We start from the raw sequence: 22004 nt of genomic DNA, 5'->3' as shown, positions 1-22004 counted from the left end.
TTTACTTATGTACCTGCCAAAGGTCCTCATCTTTTACCTAGATTAATGCAACTGCCTCTAAAAATCTCCCATTATAGTGAATAAACTATAAGTTTCTTCTTTTTTTATTATTTTAAGTAATCTCTTCACCCAACATGGGGCTCAAACTCACGTCCCGGAGATCAAGAGTGGCACACTCTACCAACTGAGCCGGCCAGGCACCCCTGTTAAGTTTCTTCTTATAGTTCCTCTCAATTCTAGTTTTGTGTATTTTGAGAATATGTAATTAAGTGCATATAAAGTTACAAATGTTTTATCTTCCTAGTGAACACAACTTTATTATAAAGTGACTATCATTTTTGCCAAAAAGTCCATTTTGTCTAACAATAATAATTTCCTGGTATATTTTTCCCACCCGTTTACTTTCAACCTTCCTTTGTCCTTAGGTTTTAGAAGTCTCATGTGAAAAATAAACAATAAACTGGTTTTTAATCCCATCTTCATCGCCCCACATACTACCCTAGGCTCCAACCACTCTGAGCTTCCTAATGTTCCCCTAAGGTGATAATGAAGCCCCTTCAATCCTCCTGCCTTTATACTCAGTTAATTCTACCTACAGAACTTCCCACCTTTAAAGCCAGGCCATTACCATCTCATCTACAAACATCTCAGTTCAACATCACTAGTTTGAAAAAGCCTTCCAAAATCCCCCTCAGACAGACATGCTCACTATCTATTCTGATCCCCCACAGCACTTTGTGAATACCTCCAATATAGTAGTTACTATATAATGCAAAATGTTTTCTCCATTGCTAAACTATGACTGCTTCCAAGGTAGACTCTAAGTTTTATTCAACTCTGTAATCATAGTACATGAGAGACAAGGAAGTCAGAAAGTGATTTCAAAGACAGTGAAGATGATGTCGGCTTTGGAGAGGTTTAAGTCCATAGATATCCTAATGTACAACCAAATAAAACAGGAATTCCTATACTACGAACCTAGTTTTTTCAAACTGACAGGCTAAACTGTTGCTAAACTAGAGGTCACCAATCACAATCACATATACACTCTTCTAGATCCTGGAAGCAATAAAAGCACAATACTACTCATTTACTACCCAGTAAAAACACAAGAAAAGCAATTAAAAAATACAGAGTTCCCCATTCATCTTGAATGTCTGAAATTAACATTTTGGGGAGAAGGAAAAAGTATCTAGGAATCCCAAATTGCTGATAATTTGCATGTAACAGAGAAGTCTAAACCCACATTGGTTAGAACTTGGCCTCTCTCCCAATGAGATATACCTTGCTGACAATTAAGAACTTTAACTTTATATCTAACCTCGAACTCTGTAAAAGTGACAGAGTGTATTTAATTTCCATAGTTTGTCAAAGAATTAAATTCATTCACTTCATAAAGTAAACACAAAGCAATAATGCATTAGGGCTTCAAAAATTAAAACTTGAGAGACTGACCAAACTTGAAGTGCTATATGGCTGCCTACTCCTCTTCCCGCCCCTGGGATGGACAACCAAATATTCTTAGCAGCCCACTTGACTTACATGTACATAAAGATCATCTAAATCAATAAGATTAAACTGTAGAAGTACTGCTGCAACTCTGTATAAAGATGAAGGAGTCTCTCCATTTGGTTCCTTGAAAAAAAAAAGTTTCTATTTAGTACATAAAGTAAAACTAAAATCATATCCTTTACCTACCAATGATCAAGAACAGTTACATCAAATAACCAGATCAACAATAAGCTTCATTGCTCTGCCTGATCATACATGACATCTGAACTGAGGACAAAGATAATTAGGTCAACATCAGTTTTCACACTGGAACATTTTCTGATGAACACAAAGGTTTCAAAAATGGACACATTTTACAGTGCATGCTAATATGTCAACAAAATCTGAAAATCAAATAGAGTAAGTGAGATTTTATACTGCATAATACTAAGTTTTGGTTTTGTTTATATGTGTGTCTTCTTAACTTGCTTTTTCAAGTAGTTCTCAGTGGAGATGCAGACAGACAAGAATGACAAATCTGGAAGTGCTGAACTGTGTCTACTTTATACTTTTCTCCCTATTCTACTTCTTGGGTTTTGTGCTGAAAATAACTCCTTGTCAACTGATTCCCTCTTCAAAACAAGTGCTATACATATATACATAGATAAATCAATATTTTAAAATACAGAACGGCCAATTCCAGTGGAACCTTCACAGAAACAAAAGGATCTTTGAATGCTATCAAGAAGACTTTCCCCTAATTTTTAAACTGCTTGGGGTCAGCTGAATGGAAGACTGAAGTCTCAACAACTGGCAATTACTAAATGGCCAAATGCAAATAAAAAGCAAACAGTGACAATACATTATGTTCTGCTCCTACTCAACAGGGAAAACAAGATCTTTGTAAGGTTCCCCCACAATTGTGACAGGTGTTACAGATATAACATAGGAGGCTAACCAAACTAATGGATAACATATAAAGAAGACATTGTTCACTGTATTTTTAAGACAAGTAAGTCTTCCACTTCACAATAGTTTAATTCTAAATGTATATAAATGGTTATTTAGTATCAAAACATTTTCCCACAAAAACAATTGGTGGTCAGGGTCTCAGAGCAAACCCACAAAAGCTTATTACCTGACTTGAATCCACCAGGAACACTCTCATTATTCCCATTATCTCTGTTTCAATGAGTTCACCACAAGAAGCCACTGACTCCCAGGCCAAGCATCAACTCCCATATTCTGATCTTCATATTGCTCTGTACAATCCCTGTTCTGTCCTAACTCACCTTTCTGCTTTCTTAAAAAACTTCCATGGAATCCTCTGGAATTCATAAACCATCCTCAGCAAAACCCCCTATATATCCTGAACTCCTCCTCTAACTGTTCCCTTCACTTTCTTGCTCAAACAGAGCCTAAGACTCACTAGGAACACCACTCTCACTGTAACCCAGTCAAGTGGTGGCTCTTTTCCCCAGACCCCTCACACTACTAGGACTGGAGGTGGGGTACGAGTTATCTTTGATTTTTCTAGTTGTTTTCAGACAATTCTCCCTCCACCCTCCCCTAAAGCTCATCCAGCTTTGAATTTCCAGTCGCTCACTATCCCTCACTATTGCTGTGATTTGGTTTCATTCCACTGTGGTCAAAGATATTTTGTAGGATTTCAATGTTTTAAATTTATTGAGACATGTCTCGTGGTTTAAGATAGGGTCTATCCTGGAGAATGTCCCATGCACACTTGAGAAGAATATGTAATCTACTGTTGCTAGCTAGGTACTGTTCTATGTCTGTCTGTTAAGTCTAACTGGTTTATAGTGGCTATTCAAGTCCTCTATTTCCTTTTGTCTAGTTGCTCTATTCATTAATCAGAGTGGGGTATGGAAATGTCCAACAATTATTGCAGAACTACTTCTCCTTGCAACCCTGTTAATGTATGCTTCATATATTTTGAGGCTTTGTTTGGTGCAAATGTGTTTATATCTGTTTTATCTTCTTCATGGGTTGACACTTTATCAATATATAATGTCCTTCGCTGTCTACTGTAAAAATTTTTGTCTTAAAGTCTATTTTGTCTGATATTAGAATAACCACCCTAGCTTTCTCATGGATACTATTTGCATAGGATATTCCACTTTGGACATATTTCTATCTTTGGATCTAAAAGTGAGTTGCTTGTAGATAGCATATAGTTGAATCATGTTTTATACATTCTGCCAAACTGCCTTTTGATTACAAACTTTAATCTGTTTACATTTAAAGTAGTAACTGACAAGGAAGGACTTCTGCCATTTTTCTATTTGTTTTCTACAGGTCTTGTATATATATTTTTTTGTTCCTCATTTCTTCCATTACTGCCTTCTTTTGTGTTTGATTTTTTTTCCTGTAGTGTACCCTTTTGATTCCCTTTCTTCCTTTTCTTTTTTAGTTATTTTCCTAGTGGTTACCTTGGATACTGCAAGTGATATTTTAAACATAATAATCTAGTTTGACCTAATACCAATTTAGCTTCAACAGTATACAAAAACCCTGTACCTATACACCTCAATCCCTCCTTTTATATTGTTACATTGTTTGCCAATTAGATTTATAATTATTGTTTTATTACTTTGTCTTTTAAATCATGTAAGAAAAAAGGAGGAGCTACAAACCAAAAAATACAGTAATATTGGCTTTTATATTTACCTATGTAGTTACCTTTACCAGTGTTATTTCTTAATATGGCTTCAAGTTATTGTCTAGTGTCCTTTCATTTCAGCCCAAAGGACTCTCTTTAGCATTTCTTGTAAGGCAGGTCTACAGCGACAAATTCCCCCAACTTTTATCTTGGAATGTCATAATCTCCCAATACCTACAACCACTCCAAGATGTCAATGCCACGTATCTTCCCTCAAATGGATCCTTAATCCTGCTGGACAGCCATACTCTATTTCTCTCATTCATTCACTCTCCTACTCTCCTATATAACTATTTCCTACCTTCTTTCCTAACCTCTCCTAACCTCCAATACCTTCTCTCTCAGCTGATGACCTTATTTTCTATTTTGGCAAGAAAACTGGAGCAATCAGTAAAATTTCTACAAATTCTCACCATCACATCCATCCACCTACCAACAGCTGTGCTTACAGATGCTGCTACCTTTCCAACTATTTTTCTAGATGAACTCTCTATGCTCCCATTTAAAGTCAATCCATCCACTTATGCCATAAACTCCATTCTCTCTATCCAAGAACATTACTCCAGTAACTCCTCTCTCTCCTACATCACCAGTTTAATTCCTTTCTACTCATTCCCACAAGCATAAAAATGTGTTCTCTCTCCCATCTTCAAAAAATAATCTCCCTTGAGCTCACTTCCCCTGCCAGCTACCTTTGTGCATCTTTGTAACAACTGCTTTAGAGTTGTCTACTCTTACTATCGCCAATCTACTCTCCCCATTCTCTTACCACCCCAACTTTACCAAAATGGCTAGCTTTGCCCTCCCTGATAAATCCAATGACCAAATTTTAGTCCTCATCTTAAATGACCTATCAGAGGCATTTAACAAAGTTCATCATTCCTTCTTCCATTTAGCTTCCAAGATGCTATATTCTCTTTATTTTCCTTTTATCTTATACATTACTTCTATATCTCCTTTGCTGATTCCTCCTCTTCTCCAGGCCCTTTAACATTGGAGTGCCAAGGCTCAGCCCTTGGTTCTCTTCTCTTGTCTCTCTATACCCAACTCTTGGTGATTTCATTTAGTATCACAACTTTAAATATCATCTACATGCTTCTGCCAACTACATTTCTATTTCTAACCCAGTCCTTTCTCCTGAATACCAGATCTATACATCCAATTATTTACTCAACATTTCACTTGGATATCTAAGACATCTCAAACTTAACATATGCAAAACTGAAATTCCTGATTCCTACCCCCAGTACACCAAACCCATTCCACCTGAAATTTACTCTCAGTTGATAATAACACCATCCTTTTTGCTGCTCAGTCCAAAAAAAAAAAAGGTTAGAAATAGCCCTAACTCTACTCTCACACTCTGTATCTAATCAATCAACAAATACCCTCAAAATATATTCAGAAGCTCACCAACTTCCACTGCTACCTTAACCATATCTATGCTTTGATAACCTAAGTCAAAATACACATGTACACAATGTCTTCTGTCTCTCTTATCTCTCTCTCACACATACACACATACTGCTCATGTCACCATTAGAGGCAGCTACTAAAGAAACCCTTTACTCTGATAGCTAGTAATTAATGGGGGGTGGAGATGGGGAGTGAAGCACTCATCCTGCCTTTTCAGTAGGAACTGTATTTCAGTGTAACCAAGCAACCCAAGTTAATAAGGACAACTCTTCTTTACAGAAGAATGATAGCTAATAAATGTAGAAGGCATTATAACATTAGTAAATCAACAATTTGGAACACCTAAGGAAATAACTGACTCAGGAAAAGGATCATTCACATATTGTAAGCCACTTAATGTAAGGTTAATGAAAAACTGGATATTCACATGGTACCAAAGTATCAACATACAGATAATTTCCTATTAAAATGGGGGGAAACGTCATTGTTGAATGGAGGGATTAGACTGTCATCAACTTACTGGAACATTAAAAGTCAGACAGGTATGAGATGTTACGTGACATGAAACATATAGCACAACCTGCGAAGTCTTTTGCAACTAAATATTTTACCTGAACGTAGTCAAGTTCTGAGACCTAACTCTAAGTCCATAAGACAGACCAGGGACAAATAACAAATTTAACCAACCATGAAAAAGCAATCAGATAAATTTAATGCTTGGAAGAATAATGCAGTCTTCTATGGTAACGGTCTCTTCAACAAGTCAATGCCATTAAAGGAATGGGAGGGGACGCTGTTCTAAATTAAGAGACTAAAGAATCCTAACAAATAAAACACATGGCCTCTGGCGGGATCATTGTTTGAACAAAAGTTATAAAAAGTATCTGGGAGACAATTAGGGAAATATGAATATGGTCTGAGTTTATTATATAATAGCAGTCTGGTTAGGTATGAAATTGGTATCATGGTTATACAGAAAAAGTCCTTACTTTTAAAAAGTACAAATTAATGTATTTAGGAGAAAACATTCATGATATCTGCAATATAAATTAATATTTCCAAAAAAGTATACCAACATGTTAATAAACTTACTTCTAGGTGATAGGATTATGGGTATTCATTACACTATTCACTCTTTTCTATATGTCTGAAAATATTCATAATAAAGTAAAACATAAAAGAGAAACAAAATGAAAAAATTAAGTCCAATCATATCACTCTCCTACTCAAAATCCTCCAATAGTTTCACCCAGTATCAAAGCCAAAAATCTTGCAGCACTAGCTCTATGTGATGTGGTCTCTCATCTCTGACCTCATCTCCTACCACTCTCCCAATCAGTCTGATCCAGACACACTGGTCTCCTTGTTCTCCAACCCATCAGGCATGCTCACACCTTAAGGCCTTTGCATTGGCTGTTATCTTTGCCTAGAGCCTCTTCCCCAGATATCTGCACAGTTTAAACCTCACATCCTTCATTTCATTGCTTAAATTTACCTTTTCAATGAGGTATACTCTTACTATTCTATGTAAAATTGCAACCTACCATTCCAGCACTCCCACTCTTCCTTACCCTGCTCTACATTTTTTTTTGCCCCATCTCATTCATCACCTTCTAACATACCATATAATTTACCTCAAATATAAGCATCACGAAGGCAAGAATTTCTATTTGTTTACAGATGTAGCCCCAGCACCTAGAACATTACCTGGCACATAAGTGCTCCATCAATACTTTTTTTTTCAAATACTTTATTTTTTTTAAGTAATCTCTATAACCAAAGTAGGGCTCAAACTCACAACCTCGAGATCAAGAATCTCATGTTCCACCAACCGAGCCAGCCAGGTACCCCAATGATCAATATTTCTTTTCTTTTCTTTTTTTTAAGCAGGCTCCATGCCCAGTATGGGGCACAACACAGGGCTTGAACTCGTGACCCTGAGATCAACAGCTGAGCTGAGATCAAGAGTTGGACGCTTAACTGAGCTACCCAGGTGCCCCAGATCAATATCTTTTAAGTGAGTGAATTTAAGTTATAATAATGCCTAGCACATGATACCACTATTACTACTATTGTTGTGTTCTGAATCCAGAAATCAAGGGAGTGTGATATGAGTGAGATTCACCATCTTCTTCCTCTTTCCTGTGGCAAGACAACTCCAGCCAAGTTTACCTTTTGGTACCCTCACACTTTCTAGTACTCCTTTCTTTCTGTCCTTTGTGCTAATACTCATGCTGTCCCTAAGCCCTCTACTATAGCCATCCCTGTTAGGGAAATCAAGCAGATGTGCCTGCCAATTTTTCCAGTGTGCTCTCAAACTGCTTACATCCCCTGCCACCCTTCCAAGTCGAAACATCCACTATAGCTCATTGCGGGTTGAAAGTAAGATAAAATCACTCTCAGACTTCATGGCATAAATAATCAGCTTTGTCTAGAAGTCCTAGCATTAAGGGAAAAAAAAGCCTGTTCATCCAAATAATTCCCAATTGGTGAAAATATGGGTTGTGGGCAAGGGGAATGAACACCTTCATATAGTGATAAAAAGAGGGGAGGGTGGAGTAAGGCAAGGGACCAATACACAAGGGTGACCACATATGCCTAGGAGCCAATTCCCAGGCTTACGTGCCCTAAGCAGTTCTTCATTTTCATGGTTGTCCTTACTTTATCCCTCAGACCGCAAATTATCGGAAATCTCTGACATTTCTTCCTCTACCATCAATGGTCCTTAAGACTGCAGATTTGTACAAGATAGCTCAGGCAACAGAAACAAAGGAATGGTGTTACACAAGAGCAATATGAGGGTTACTCTTTCCAATAATAGGTTATTTCTAAATCAAATGTTTCTTGACTCAGTATTTCTTATATAAGAAAAGGGCCCATCATCTATTTTAAAAAAGATTATTTCAACACTGTCAACCCCCCAGGGATATTTTAATTCAGCTCAGAAGTGTTACCATTATGAGGAATATTTTCATATAAAGATTTTTAAATTCTAAAACTCACATTCAACTAATAATACTTGATGTTATGCAGGTCATCATTATTCACTGTAATATGCTCTGAAACCTACAGTCTCCAAAGCCGTAACCTATATTCTAATTAATTAAGCCCTAGTTAATCAGCTACCCTGTCACTTTAGCAGTTGCCTTCATGTTCTCAAACCCAAAGCAATCATGGTACCCCTTAAGATGTGATAAATACTTCAAATTCTCTTTCCTTGTACTAAGAGTGGACTCCCTGGCTACTGCTAGGAATGGGGAAAGCTGCCATCACTAATTTTTGAACAAAGATGAAGTACTCTTGCCTAAAAAACCCTGCCATGCGTCTTGTTTGGTATCAAAATGCCATATGAAGTTCTGATCTGATTTCTCTTCTACAGCATCCCAGAAAATGGGAAATAAAAGATAAGCAGAGGAAGTAGGTGGTGTCATCACTTGAGAATCCTAAAAGAAATTGTCTTACTATCCTGAATTTGAGCTCTAGAGGACAGGAGAAGACCCTCTTTACCAGAGTATCCTCAGTGCCTAGCAAAGCAACAGCATATCATAAACATTTTATAAGTGAGTATTTCTTGACTAAGTATCCCAGGCAGGTAGACAAATTAGGAAAACAATACCAAAGGACAACAGGGGCCTTATTACATTAAAATCCTCCATGCTATCATGAAAGTTATCTTCCTAAAAACATAGATCACTCGTTTACAATTAGTGAGCATTTACTAAAGGCTAAGCAGTAAATTAATCCAGAGAAATTAGTAATACAGACCCCACCCTAAATGGCTCACAATCTGGCAAAGGACACAGATATAGTTTATGCTAATATAACCTGATAAGTGCTAGAAGTCTGTGTCAAGTTTTATGAGAATAGAAATTAAGAAATAATTAATTCCACATGGGTGAAATGCCAGCAAGACTTTACAGACCAAGTAGCACTTGATCTTAAAGAATAAATAGGAGTCCTCAAGATGAAAACAGGTGAGAGGGTTGATTAAGAAGAGTTTTCTAGTTACAAGGAACTGCATATAAATAAAGGTCTATATATACCAATGTCTATATCTAAATTCAGGAAATAGCTAATAATTTAATATGACTAGAATATCAGATTTGAGGGGGAAAAACCACTAAAGATGAGGCTGGAAAGAAAGAATGGGGCTAGATTGTGAAGAGCCTTTTCTGCCACGTTTAGAAGTCTGAATTTTATCCTGCAAAGATTTTTGAGCAGTGTGTCAATTCAATCTTTTTTAGAATATAACAGTAGTAATAATATGAAAGATGGACTGAAAGAGAAATAATCAGGGGCACAGACTTGCTAGATAACTATTATAGTGGTTTAAATGAAAAATAATGTAAAATTTGCCTCAAGAATTTATACACGTCCATAAAAAAAATTCCCATGGCCATTGCCTATATAATAAAATTCTAATTCGACACAGTATTTAAAGGCCCTTGGCAATCTAAAGTGTGCCTACCTTTCCAACTTCACTTCCTGTCCTTTGTTTTCCCTATATCTTACAATCCAGCCACATCAGACTATGTACCATTTCTTCAATCAGTTATATATATTGATACTGCCATGTCTTCACTCAACACTACTTGTTATTTCTAAACAGACAACTCTCAACAAACTCCTATTCATCCTTCAAGGACCGGGTTAAAAAAGAGTTATATCTATAAAGTTTTCTCTGATTCCATCTCTCCCAAGGCAAAAATTTATTATGCTTTGCTCTAGGCTTTCACATCACATCATTCATACTACTAATACAGTACTTACCATACAGCATTGTTAGCTATCCATTTATCTACCTGCTTTGCAAGAATGGCTGAGCTGAAACCAATCATTTACAAATAAAATTCAAATTAAGTTATACATATAAAACCATGAGATTTATCACTGTCTGTATATATATACATATATATGTATACACATACACACACACACACACACACACACACACATTTTTTTTTACCTGGTAAAACTTGAATTTGAACCCAAGAATATGACACAGTGTTTGCGGTTCACACATACTCATGTAAGATTCTAATAAAGATATAAAGAAGTCATCATGTTCTGGCCTGCATTCGAACACTTCTAAAATGACATCCAAAACTCTATTGGGATCCAGATTAAAGCATCCTGCAACAGATGAGATATACACATATTCAAAAGTGATCATACATCATTTCTAATAATTAAACCATTAATTTTCAGGGACAACTTATATAACAAAATGAAGTTTTTAAAAAACAACTTCTTTTACAATAAGTTTGCTTCCCCTGCATGAGAGGATAATCTTTATAATTTTCAAGATGATCAAGTCCACTCCCCACATTTTACAGATGAGAAATATGACTTGCCCAGGATTACAAAGTGGGTTAGTGACAGAACTGAGGATGGAGCCCAGGACCTGCAACATACAGACAAGTAAACTTTCTTCTATGCCACACTGTCTCAGGTTTGATTACTCAGGCTAAAAAGATCCACATTTTTAACTCTCAGGAATATATGACAATCAAACAATGCATTTACAAGTTAGGAACTAAAGGGTAGGGTATGTTTTCTCTAATGTTTTAAGAAGCATTTGGAATGTTGGTAAACAGTTAAAAGTTCAGGTTCATAAAAGTAGAACATCATTTTTAGAATCATTTCTTAGTTTATCTTACATACACAACAAAACTGTAAAATATAACCGTACCACTCATTTATATCTATGGTTTTTGGCAGCATTCTAAGGAGAAAACAAGTATACTACTGATACTGAAGAGATAACACCAAGGAGTTGGGGACATAGCCAAAGAGTGTAAATAACACAAGCAAAGAGAGGAGGAAAACAACCTAGCAGGCAGAGCCAGAAAAAAAAGCAAAAGCAGCACAGAATAGGTGCCGATGGCTCCTTATCCTTGCTAATCTCCTGGGGTAAGCTAAAAAGGGCCAATGGACACAGATTTAATAGACAATCCTATCAGCCACCCCATTCTTAATATATTATTAATTCCAGGGGTGCCTGGGTGGCTCAGTCATTAAGCGTCTGCCTTCCGCTCAGGGCATGATCCCAGAGTCCTGGGATCGAGCCCCACATCAGGCTCCTCTGCTGGAAGCCTGCTTCTTCCTCTCCCACCCCCCCTGCATGTGTTCCTTCTCTCGCTGGCTCTCTCTCTTTCTGTCAAATAAATAAAATCTTTAAAATATATATATATACATATTATTAATTCCATTTGCATCCAGCTTCATCTGTTACCATAATTATATTATAGTGCAGTCCTCTCATACATGCATTTAATTTATGAGAATGCAACCATTAGCACATAACAAAAAAGTGAAAGAAATAAATTTAAACAATACAAGAGGTTCCACCCACCATTCCTCTCAATAAAATGTATGCTTATGACCCAGAGTAAGCACAAAATATCAATCTGCTGTTCCCCCAGTTTATATCAATTCCCATTTGCCTTGCACATCAAGCTGAATGGAATTCTACAATTTTAAATTACATATTTTTCATTAGACATAGCTCCTCCATGCAAGCTAACCACTTCATTGGGGCAAACAAATATTCATTTCTTCTACTACTGAGGAAGAAAAAACAACTGTGTTGAACTTAGAAATGTTAGTTCTGAACACTGTATTTTATAGTTGATTGAAGAGATTTTTCAAAGAAAATTCTTATATAACCTATTATAAGAGATTTCCAGAGTTATTTCTATTAACTCTACACTTAGTTACACTGAATGCTATAAAACAATTATCTGATTCACAGTATCTTAGCAATCACTTGGAAAACCAAACTCTCCAAAAAAGTAGTTCCTCTTTTTATGAAATCCAAAGTTAAGAATACATTTTCTTCTATTTCTCATACTTAGGGAAAAAAAAAACTAACACAGTGATTATGTCTTACTGAAAAGAGCTCCAGATTTTCATAAATTCTCCAAAGAAATATTTACCTAAAGTTCTGAGAAAACTTCTAGATATTTTTGTCTCTCCCTATACCCCCAAAAAGTATGCCTATGAATGTAAAAGTGACTCCAAAATAGCAAATAGAATTTTTAAAGGCTGTTGGTGGAAATACAAAATGTAAAATGGCACAACTACTTTGTAAAACTGGCAATTTCCTTAATAATTAAACTTATAACTACCCTATGACCCAGCCATTTCATTCCTAAGTATTTACCCAAGAGAAATAAATGTCTACGTTCATACAAAGACTTGTAAAAATGTCTTTGATAACAGCTTTATTTATAATAGTACACTCTCAAATGTCTACCAGAATGTAAACAGACAAACCGGACTACAGTACAACTGTAGTATATACAGTAGACTACTACTCAGAAATAACAAGGAAAGAACTAATAATACAAGCAAAAACATGGATGAATCACAAACTAATTATGCTGAATGAAAAACCCAGACAAAAAAAAGAATACTCACTATATGATTCCATTTATAAAAGAATTCTAGAAAATGCAAACTAATTTATAGTGACAGAAAACAGATCAGTGGTTGCCTGGAGAGGGGGAAACAGAGTGAAAGAGGATGAAACACAAAGGGACAAGAAGAAATTTGGGGGAAGGGGGCAGTGGTAAATGTGCATTATCTAGATTGCGGTGATGTTTTCACAGATGCATACATGTTATAACTCAAATTGTACACTTTAAATACGCAGTTTATTTATGTCAAGTATGACTCAATAAAACTGAAAAAAATGCCTCCAAACTGTTCTAACACTGACAATAAAAATTGTGAAAGTAAGACCTAGCAAATTCTTCAGCCTTATAACTGCTCCTAATTTACTAAATATAAAAATCCAATCACCAAATAAAAATACTGTATCAGAGATGACAAAAGATACGTTAAATATAATTTTGAAAAAATTGCTGGTTTATAATTACCCATCAAGCTACGACTAGAACAACATGTTACATGGGAATGTTATGCTTCATTTGCTTTAAAGTTTCTTTACCTTTTTTTTAAAGATTTTATTTATCTATTTGAGAGACAGACTGTATGAGAGAGAGAGCACGAGCAGGGTGAGGGGCAGAGGGAAAAGCAGACTCCCCGGCTGAGCAGGGAGTCCGATGCAGGGCTTGATGCCAGGACTTTAGGATCATGACCTGAGCCAAAGGCAGACGCTTAACCAACTGAGCCACCCAGGTGCCCCTAAAATTTATATTTTCAATGTGCTACAGGGTGAACCACCTTCATTATGTTTTAACAGTTTTACTGCATCAAGGTTATTCTATCGGTGATCTGTACTGTCAACTAACTACCTGTTTCTTTCCAGGTGCAATTTAAGGCAGTAATCTAAAAGAGAAGATATGTACTTTTATTTATAACAGATATCAACCTTTGCATCTTTCACAAAAGAAAAACTGGCTTATGAATTTTCTATTAAGCGTCTCAAGTTTAGTGCAGCCAACTAGAATGACCTTTGCTCCATAAGATAGAAAAAGTAACCAAACCATGGATTTAGAAAATGATTTTTAAACCTTAAAGATTTGCTAGGTAATAGTTAAGCTATTTCATATAGAATAAGACTCTAGTAACAATCAGTAAGCTTAGAATGTCCAAAATAATTTTTTTTCCTAATGGCAGCTGTGGTAGAACATAGGCACTCTTGTGCTCAAACATCTTAGAAAAGTTTTTCTCTACCCCAAACATCAACAGTCATGTGATCCTGAAAGAGATCGTAAGCCTAGCTCCCTACCTCTATCACCAGCTACATCAGGGATATATACACACATATAATGCCTTTATGTCTTCTGAGGAACAAACAGGGAACCACACTAGAAGAGAACAAGTGGAAAAATAAAGAAGTGGCAGAGCTGTAATGGCCATGGATGCATTCCTTCATTTAAATAAACATTAAATAACCACCTGCTATGTGCCAGGTACTTGTAATATGGAGATTAATAAAATGCCTAAAAGAGAGTTCACACCTTTTGGATGACACATCTTTTTAGAAATGCGCTGAAAAAGTAACTGAAGTTTTCCCAAAGATAGACAAGATGACACTAGTCATTATTAGAGCAAGTGACTGCAACTAGAGGCAAAAAAAAAAAAAAGTATTGATTAAACTGACAATGGCTGTTGGAGGAATATGCCAAATGGAGATTCCTAACAGAAAAAAAAATCCCAAGATAATATTGTAAACATGACTGGGAGAGATGTCCAACCTGTACACTTCAGACAAGAAAACAGAATAGCTTTAATCATCATGTTCCAGACAGAGAGGACCTTATGAGACAGAGAAAAACCATGTTTTGAACAAAAGGACATAATCTGGCATCTAGAATTACTTTAGAAACAGGCTATGCTGTAATCTGAATGCTTGTGCCTCCCCCACCAAAAATTCTTATATGGAAATTCTGATCCCCAATGTGATGGTATTTAGGAGGTGGGGCCTTTGAGAGGTGATTAGGTCACAAGAGCAGAGCTCTCGTGAATGAGATTAATGCCCTTAAAAGAGAGCTCCCCTGCCCCTTCCACCATGTGAGGATAAAGCAAGCAGTCAGAAGTCTGCAACCCAGAGGAGGCCTTCACCAAGAACCCAACCATGTTGGCACCCTGATTTTGGACTTCCAGCCTCCAGAACTGTGAGAGCTAAATTTCTGTTGTTTGTAAGCCACCCAGTCTGTGGTAACTTGTTACAGCAGTCCAAATGGACTAAAACAGGCTAATAAAAACCTATGCTAGATTATTTCTAAGAAATAGTATTTGCAAAAAACTGCGCATCTCAAGCAAAGAATCAGAGAACCAAGATGCAGCGAAATGCACCTAATAAAATACAAGTATAATTGTAAGAAAAGAAATCTGTGCTTGAGAACACCAACTGCTGTCCTTTTTCCTAGCAGAAAAAAACTTCTTTATAACTAGTATACAGTAAAGAAACTTCAATAAAGCAGAAACACAAAGAAGGTAGTCAACTGGCTTCCCTTTCCAAGAGATAGCAGACAGCTGACACAAAGATAAGATGCTTCTAGGCTGAATGGCCCTTACATCCAGATTGGTCCAAAAATAAAATACTAAGTACACTCAAAATAACTTAGTCAAAATGGTTAAATGTCCCACAGTAGGCCCAAGAATCATTTGGCTTGGGGTCTTTTGTTTTTAATGTTTCTCAGGTTACTTGCCAAACAACCAAGAGGACTTGTGAAACTGAAGGTGCAGAGATTCTCACCCTACCTTTCCCCACCCCCAGCCAAATCTACAACCTTGGACACCAGGCAACAAATTAAGGTCCTGAGGTTTGGTGAAGAGGGCTCTGGTTCTGGGTGAGGGCTCTGGTTCTGGGTGAGTAGGAAAGGGTTAGAGCCTAGGCCAAAAAGATCCTGGACCACTAAACCCGAAACCAGGAAGAACCACTTCCACCATTTCCACTCCCTAAAGCTAACTCAAGTTAGCTAGCTCCATGACTAATTTTGATTTAGAAATCAGCACAGTCGGGGCACCTGGGTGGCACAGCGGTTAAGCGCCTGCCTTCGGCTCAGGGCGTGATCCCGGCGTTCTGGGATCGAGCCCCACATCAGGCTCCTCTGCTATGAGCCTGCTTCTTCCTCTCCCACTCCCCCTGCTTGTGTTCCCTCTCTCGCTGGCTGTCTCTATCTCTGTCAAATAAATAAATAAAATCTTTAAAAAAAAAAAAAAAAAAAGAAATCAGCACAGTGTAGCCTGTGGGTCAAATCCATTCGGTTTCTACAAATAAAGTTGTACTAGAACACATTTATTTACATATTGTCTATGGCTACTTTCAAACTACACTGGCAGAGTTGAGTAGTTGCAACAGAGACCATATGGCCCACAAAGCAAATAAATATTTACTACCCCACCCTTTGGAGAAAAAAATTGCTGACTCCTAATTTAAAAGAAAGAAAAGGAATACCTATTGCTTTTCTGGAAGGGCATTCAGAAGAGTAGAGTTATAGTTTAGCTCAACAAGCAAAGGTATCCATTTCTGCTATCTTTCCTTGAATTTCTAAAAGATGCTTTTTGCCATCTTGATGCAGGGTTCATTTGAATGGAGTCTATGACTTGGTAGCTAAAGAGCCTACTAATCATTATCCTTTCCCATTTAATAAGTTTCTCAAATTTACTGTCAGACTTAAGATCACAACCACCATGAGGACTCATAATGATCCTCCTTCTTTGCGTACTCATGCAATAAACAGTCCCTATCTGACAGGATATAAACCTTATTATATTTAGGATATAAACATTTTGATGTGCCAGAATCTTTTAGGGTGCAAATGACTAGCTTTTAAATAAAGGATGATAAATAAGGATTTCTCCTGATCAGACCAAGTGCCCTGAAATGTAAGTGCATTTAAATGCATACCTCCCTCCCAAACTAGGTATCAGTTCTGCCAATGGCTAGTGAAGGAGATCAGACCTGAGATAGCTTTGTATGAGGTATTATGTCCCGACTGCTCCCACAGAGAAAACAATAGGAATAAACAAGGGGAAAATTGTTCAAAGATGCCTTGAAAATAAGATGCTGTGTCAGTGAACTGCTCTGGCCAGATGAGACAAGGCCTGCACGGAGTCTGCACTGAGGGGAAATCCAATAAGTTTTAACACTGAAAGAGTACTCACTGGAATTGGAGTCTTAACCTCAATTTTCATGTCAATGAAAAATTCCTTTCTCAGACAATGGAGGAGAGGATAGACTCAGCAAGCCAGAGAGAAACAAACACTGAGTCAGGGAGATGAGCTTACTAAAATCCTCTATGTCAAGGGAAAGAGGCTAAGAATCACTATGAACTCTACAAGAAAGAGAGAATTTTCATTCATTTTTCAACAAGTTATTTATTTGGCACCTACATACCAGGCACTGAGGTTAGAGGTACTAAACAAAACAAAAACCACTATTTTCATGAAGCTTACATTCCAGGGGGGGTAGAGAATAAACTGCATTTCATGTTATATGGTTGTAAGTGCTCAGAAGAAAACACAGTGAATAAAAGGGAGTGCTGAGGGGGGTGACCAGGGAAGGCTATACTGAGGAGATTACACCTAAGTGCTTCTGGCCTAGTGTGCTTGGGAGTTCACTTAATAGACTAGAACAGGGGTTTAGCCCAAGAAATCAAATTCTTTATATTCATAGAATATCCATGTATATCATGAGCTTGCAGTTGTGACCACAACATTGTTCTTCAGAGATAGTAACATAACCTGTTCTGTAGGAGAGCCAAGTTCAAGATAAGAAAGTAGTGTATATTTTCCCAGTTAGATAAAAGCATAACTTCAAGAAAATCCCTCTTTGAAATGTTACTAAAATAACAAAGTACTAAAAAGGTATAAAGCCACAAGGACAAAAATTAGAAGAAACAAGCACAGACTAGAAATGTCAACAAACAGATAAAACAGAAACAAAAACAACTGAGGAACTCACATAGCATGAAATTTTTTATTTTTTAAAAGATTTTATTTATTTGAGAGAGAGAAGGAGCAGTGGGGAGGGGAAGAGGAGTGGGGGGGGGTGAGAGAATCAGACTCCCCGCTGAGCAGGAAGCCCTGGGCTGGACCCAGGACCTGGAGATCATGACCTGAGCCGACAGCAGACTCTCAACTGATTGAGCCACCCAGGTGCCCCAGCATAAAAATTTTTATGTGAGAAATATCATCTTAAAAGAGTACATGGTAGGATGTAAGGAAAGACAAACCTGTAGGAAAGCAATATTGCCAAGCAAGCATCTCAAGCTAGATCAAAATGCTGCAAGAAAAATGTAGAGCCTACCCTGAGAAGAACAGAAAGGAAACCCTACAAGGAGGCTTTTTAAAAATAGGTCACTGCCACAAAGATAAGCAAGAGCCCTGCAGCCCATGAGCTACCAGTCTTGGTGGTAAATTGACAACAGGAGGAAGCAGCAAAGAGAGTAAATCAGCTGCCAGAACTAGACTCACTTCAAAGGTGGGGGGGAGGGGTGAAATAGGTGATGGGAATTAAGGAATGCACTTGTTGTGGTGAGCACTGGGTGTGGCACGGAAGTGTTGAACCACTACATTGTATACCTGAAACTAATATTATACTGTGTTAACTAACTTCAATTTAAATAAAAACTTAAAAGTGATAAATTTAAAGTAAAAGCTCCTTACCTGCTACACCTGCTGATCACCAAAAGTCTAAGCCAAAAACAAAGATAACTGTAGCAAATCTAGTTTTATCTGGGTCCCCAAACATAGGAATGGAGGAAGGGAATGAGGACTGGTACACTTCTTCTCTTTCTTAGTCATACATAAATTTCAAAAGTGGAGGAAAAAAACTAAGAAGTGGAGCAAAAGCATCCCCTAAAATATAACCAGTAAAGCAGGGAACATGACTTCTCTAACAGGTCTCAAAATCTAAGACATCTAGGAGTTGTGAAATCTTCCCTAAGATAGCACAACACCTAACAAATAGCAAAAACTCTATCCATTACGAAAAATCAGGATTATCCTATTTTTCTACCATTCATTCCTCCTTTCTACAAAAGCCAACTATTTCCTCCAAATGCTCAATGCAAATAAAAAGAACAGTGCTGAAGAAATTCTATTTAAAAGGTAGGAAAAATAACACTTCCCTATCTTTTACAACATCTGCCGCACTTATTTTAACAGACTATTGTAAAGATAAAATAAGGTATGTATCAACGTCCCTTGTAAAGGTATTTTTTAAATCAAGCTCAAAAGAACTAAACATCTCCATGTTTCAAGAGTTCGATGAAGATTTTATTGAAGTTTCACATCTGCTTACTTATTTTCTGCCCTCTCTAAAACTGAGAAATACTTAAAAATAGAAATACTAGAGAGAACAGAAATTAATAAAAACACCCAGAAGAGAAATAATAAAGATCAGAGCAGAAATCAATGAAATAGAAACCAAAAGAGTAGAACAGATTAATGAAACTAGGAGCTGGTTATTTGGAAGAATTAATAAGACTGATAAACCTCTGGCCAGACTTATGAAAAAGAAAAGAGAAAGGACCCAAATAAATAAAATCATGAATGAAAGAGGTGAGATCACAAGCAACACCGAAGAAATATAAACAACTGTAAGAACATATTATGAGCAACTATATACCAACAAATTAGACAATCTGGAAGAAATGGATGCATTCCTAGAGACGTATAAACTACCAAAACTGAACCAGGAAGAAACAGAAAACCTGAACAGACCCATAACCAGCAAGGAAATTGAAGCAGTAATAAAAAATCTCCCAACGAACAAGAGCCCAGGGCCAGATGGCTTCCCAGGGGAATTCTATCAAACATTTAAAGAAGAATTAATACCTATTCTTCTGAAACTGTTCCAAAAAATAGAAATGGAAGGAAAACTTCCAAACTCACTTTATGAGGCCAGCATTACCTTGATCCCAAAACCAGACAAAGACCCCACCAAAAAGGAGAATTACAGACAAATATCCTTGATGAACATGGATGCAAAAATTCTCACCAAAATACTAGCCAATAGGATCCAATAGTACATTAAAAGGACTATTCACCACGACCAAGTGGGATTTATTCCTGGGCTGCAAGGTTGGTTCAACATCCGCAAATCAATCAATGTGATACACTACATTAACAAAAGAAAGGACAAGAACCATATGATACTCTCAATAGATGCAGAAAAAACATCTGGCAAAGTACAGCATCCTTTCTTAAAACTCTTCACAGCGTAGGGATAGAGGGTACATACCTCAATATCATAAAAGCCATCTATGAAAAACCCACAGTGAATATCATTCTCAATGGGGGAAAAATTGAGAGCTTTTCCCTTAAGGTCAGGAACATGGCAGGGATGTCCACTATCACCACTGCTCTTCAACATAGTACTAGAAGTCCTAGTCTCAGCTATCAGACAACAAAAAGAAATATAAGACATCCAAATCGGCAGAGAAGAAGTCAAACTCTCACTCTTTGCAGATGATATGACACTTTATGTGGAAAATCCAAAAGACTCCACCCCAAAACTGCTAGAACTCATACAGGAATTCAGTAAAGTGGCAGGATATAAAATCAATGCACAGAAATCAGTTGCATTTCTATACACTATCAATGAAACAAAGAAAGAGAAATTAAGGAGTCGATCCCACTTACAACTGCACCCAAAGCCATAGATACCTAGGAATAAATCTAACCAAAGAGGCAAAACATCTGTACTCAGAAAACTATAGAATACTCATGAAAGAAATCCAAGGAAGACACAAAGAAATGGAAAAACGTTCCATACTCATGCACTGGAAGAACAAATATTGTTAAAATGTCTATGTTACCTAGAGCAAACTACACATTCAATGCAATCCCTATCAAAATACCATCACCTTTTTTTTCCACAGAAATGAAACAAATAATCCTAAAATTTGTATGGAACCAGAAAAGCCCCCAAATAGCCAGAGGAATGTTGAAGAAGAAAACCAAAGCTGGTGGCATCACAATTCTGGACTTCAAGCTATATTACAAAGTTGTAATCATCAAGACAGTATGGTACTGGCACAAAAACAGACACGTGGATAATGGAACAGAACAGAAAACTCAGAAATGAACCCTCAACTCTATGGTCAACTAATCTTCAAAAAAGCAGGGAAGAACATGCAATGGAAAAGACAGTCCCTTCAACAATTGGTGTTGGGAAAACTGGACAGCCACATGCAGAAGAATGAAACTGGACCATTTCCTTACACCATACACAAAAACAGACTCAAAGTGGATGGAAAACCTAAATGTGAGACAGGAATACACCAAAATCCTTGAGGAGAACACAGGCAGCAAGCTCCTCGACCTCAGCCGCAGCAACTTCTTCCTAGACACATGGCCAAAGGCAAGGGAAGCAAGGGCAAAAATGAACTATTGGGACTTCGTCAAGATGAAAAGCTTTTGCACAGCAAAGGAAACAGTCAACAAAACCAAAAGACAACTGACAGAATGCGAGAAGATATTTGCAAATGACATATCAGATAAAGGGCTAGTATCCAAAATCTATAAAGAACTTAACAAACTCAACACCCAAAGAACAAATAATCCAATCAAGAAATGGGCAGAAGACATGAACAGACATTTCTCCAAAGAAGACATCCAAATGGCCAATAGACACATGAAAAAGTGCTCAACATCACTTGGCATCAGGGAAATACAAATCAAAACCACAATGAGATACCACCCCACACCAGTCAGAATGGGTAAAATTAACAAGTCAGGAAATGACAGATGTTGGCGAGGATGTGGAGAAAGGGGACCCCTCCTACGCTGTCAGTGGGAATGCAAGCTGGTGCAGTCACTCTGGGAAACAGTATGGAGGTTCCTCAAAAAGTTGAAAATAGAGCTACCCTAAGACCCAGCAATTGCACTACTGGGTATTTACCCCAAAGATACAAATGTAGTAATCTGAAGGGGCACCTGGACCCCAATATTTATAGCAGCAATGTCCACAATAGCTAAACTACGGAAAGAG

At 37.2% G+C, this 22004-nt stretch overlaps 1 protein-coding gene across 7 annotated transcripts in view; it reads right to left on the bottom strand.

Annotated features, from left to right (window-relative positions):
- Positions 1-22004, bottom strand: part of THOC2 (THO complex 2) — a 118494-nt gene that overhangs the window by 62197 nt on the left and 34293 nt on the right. For all 7 annotated transcript variants that reach the window (XM_040628354.1, XM_040628351.1, XM_040628327.1 and 4 more), the window contains 2 exons: positions 10554-10720; positions 1543-1635 (listed from right to left, as the gene is read on the bottom strand). In XM_040628354.1, the coding sequence (XP_040484288.1) occupies positions 1543-1635; positions 10554-10720 (260 nt within the window). The remainder of the gene's footprint in view (positions 1-1542; positions 1636-10553; positions 10721-22004) is intronic.

This window comes from Ursus maritimus, assembly GCF_017311325.1.
Source record: "Ursus maritimus isolate PB19 chromosome X unlocalized genomic scaffold, ASM1731132v1 scaffold_X1, whole genome shotgun sequence".
Classification (NCBI taxonomy): domain Eukaryota; kingdom Metazoa; phylum Chordata; class Mammalia; order Carnivora; family Ursidae; genus Ursus; species Ursus maritimus.
Note: the sequence above shows the minus strand (reverse complement) of the source record. Positions and strands in the feature narration are given on the sequence as shown.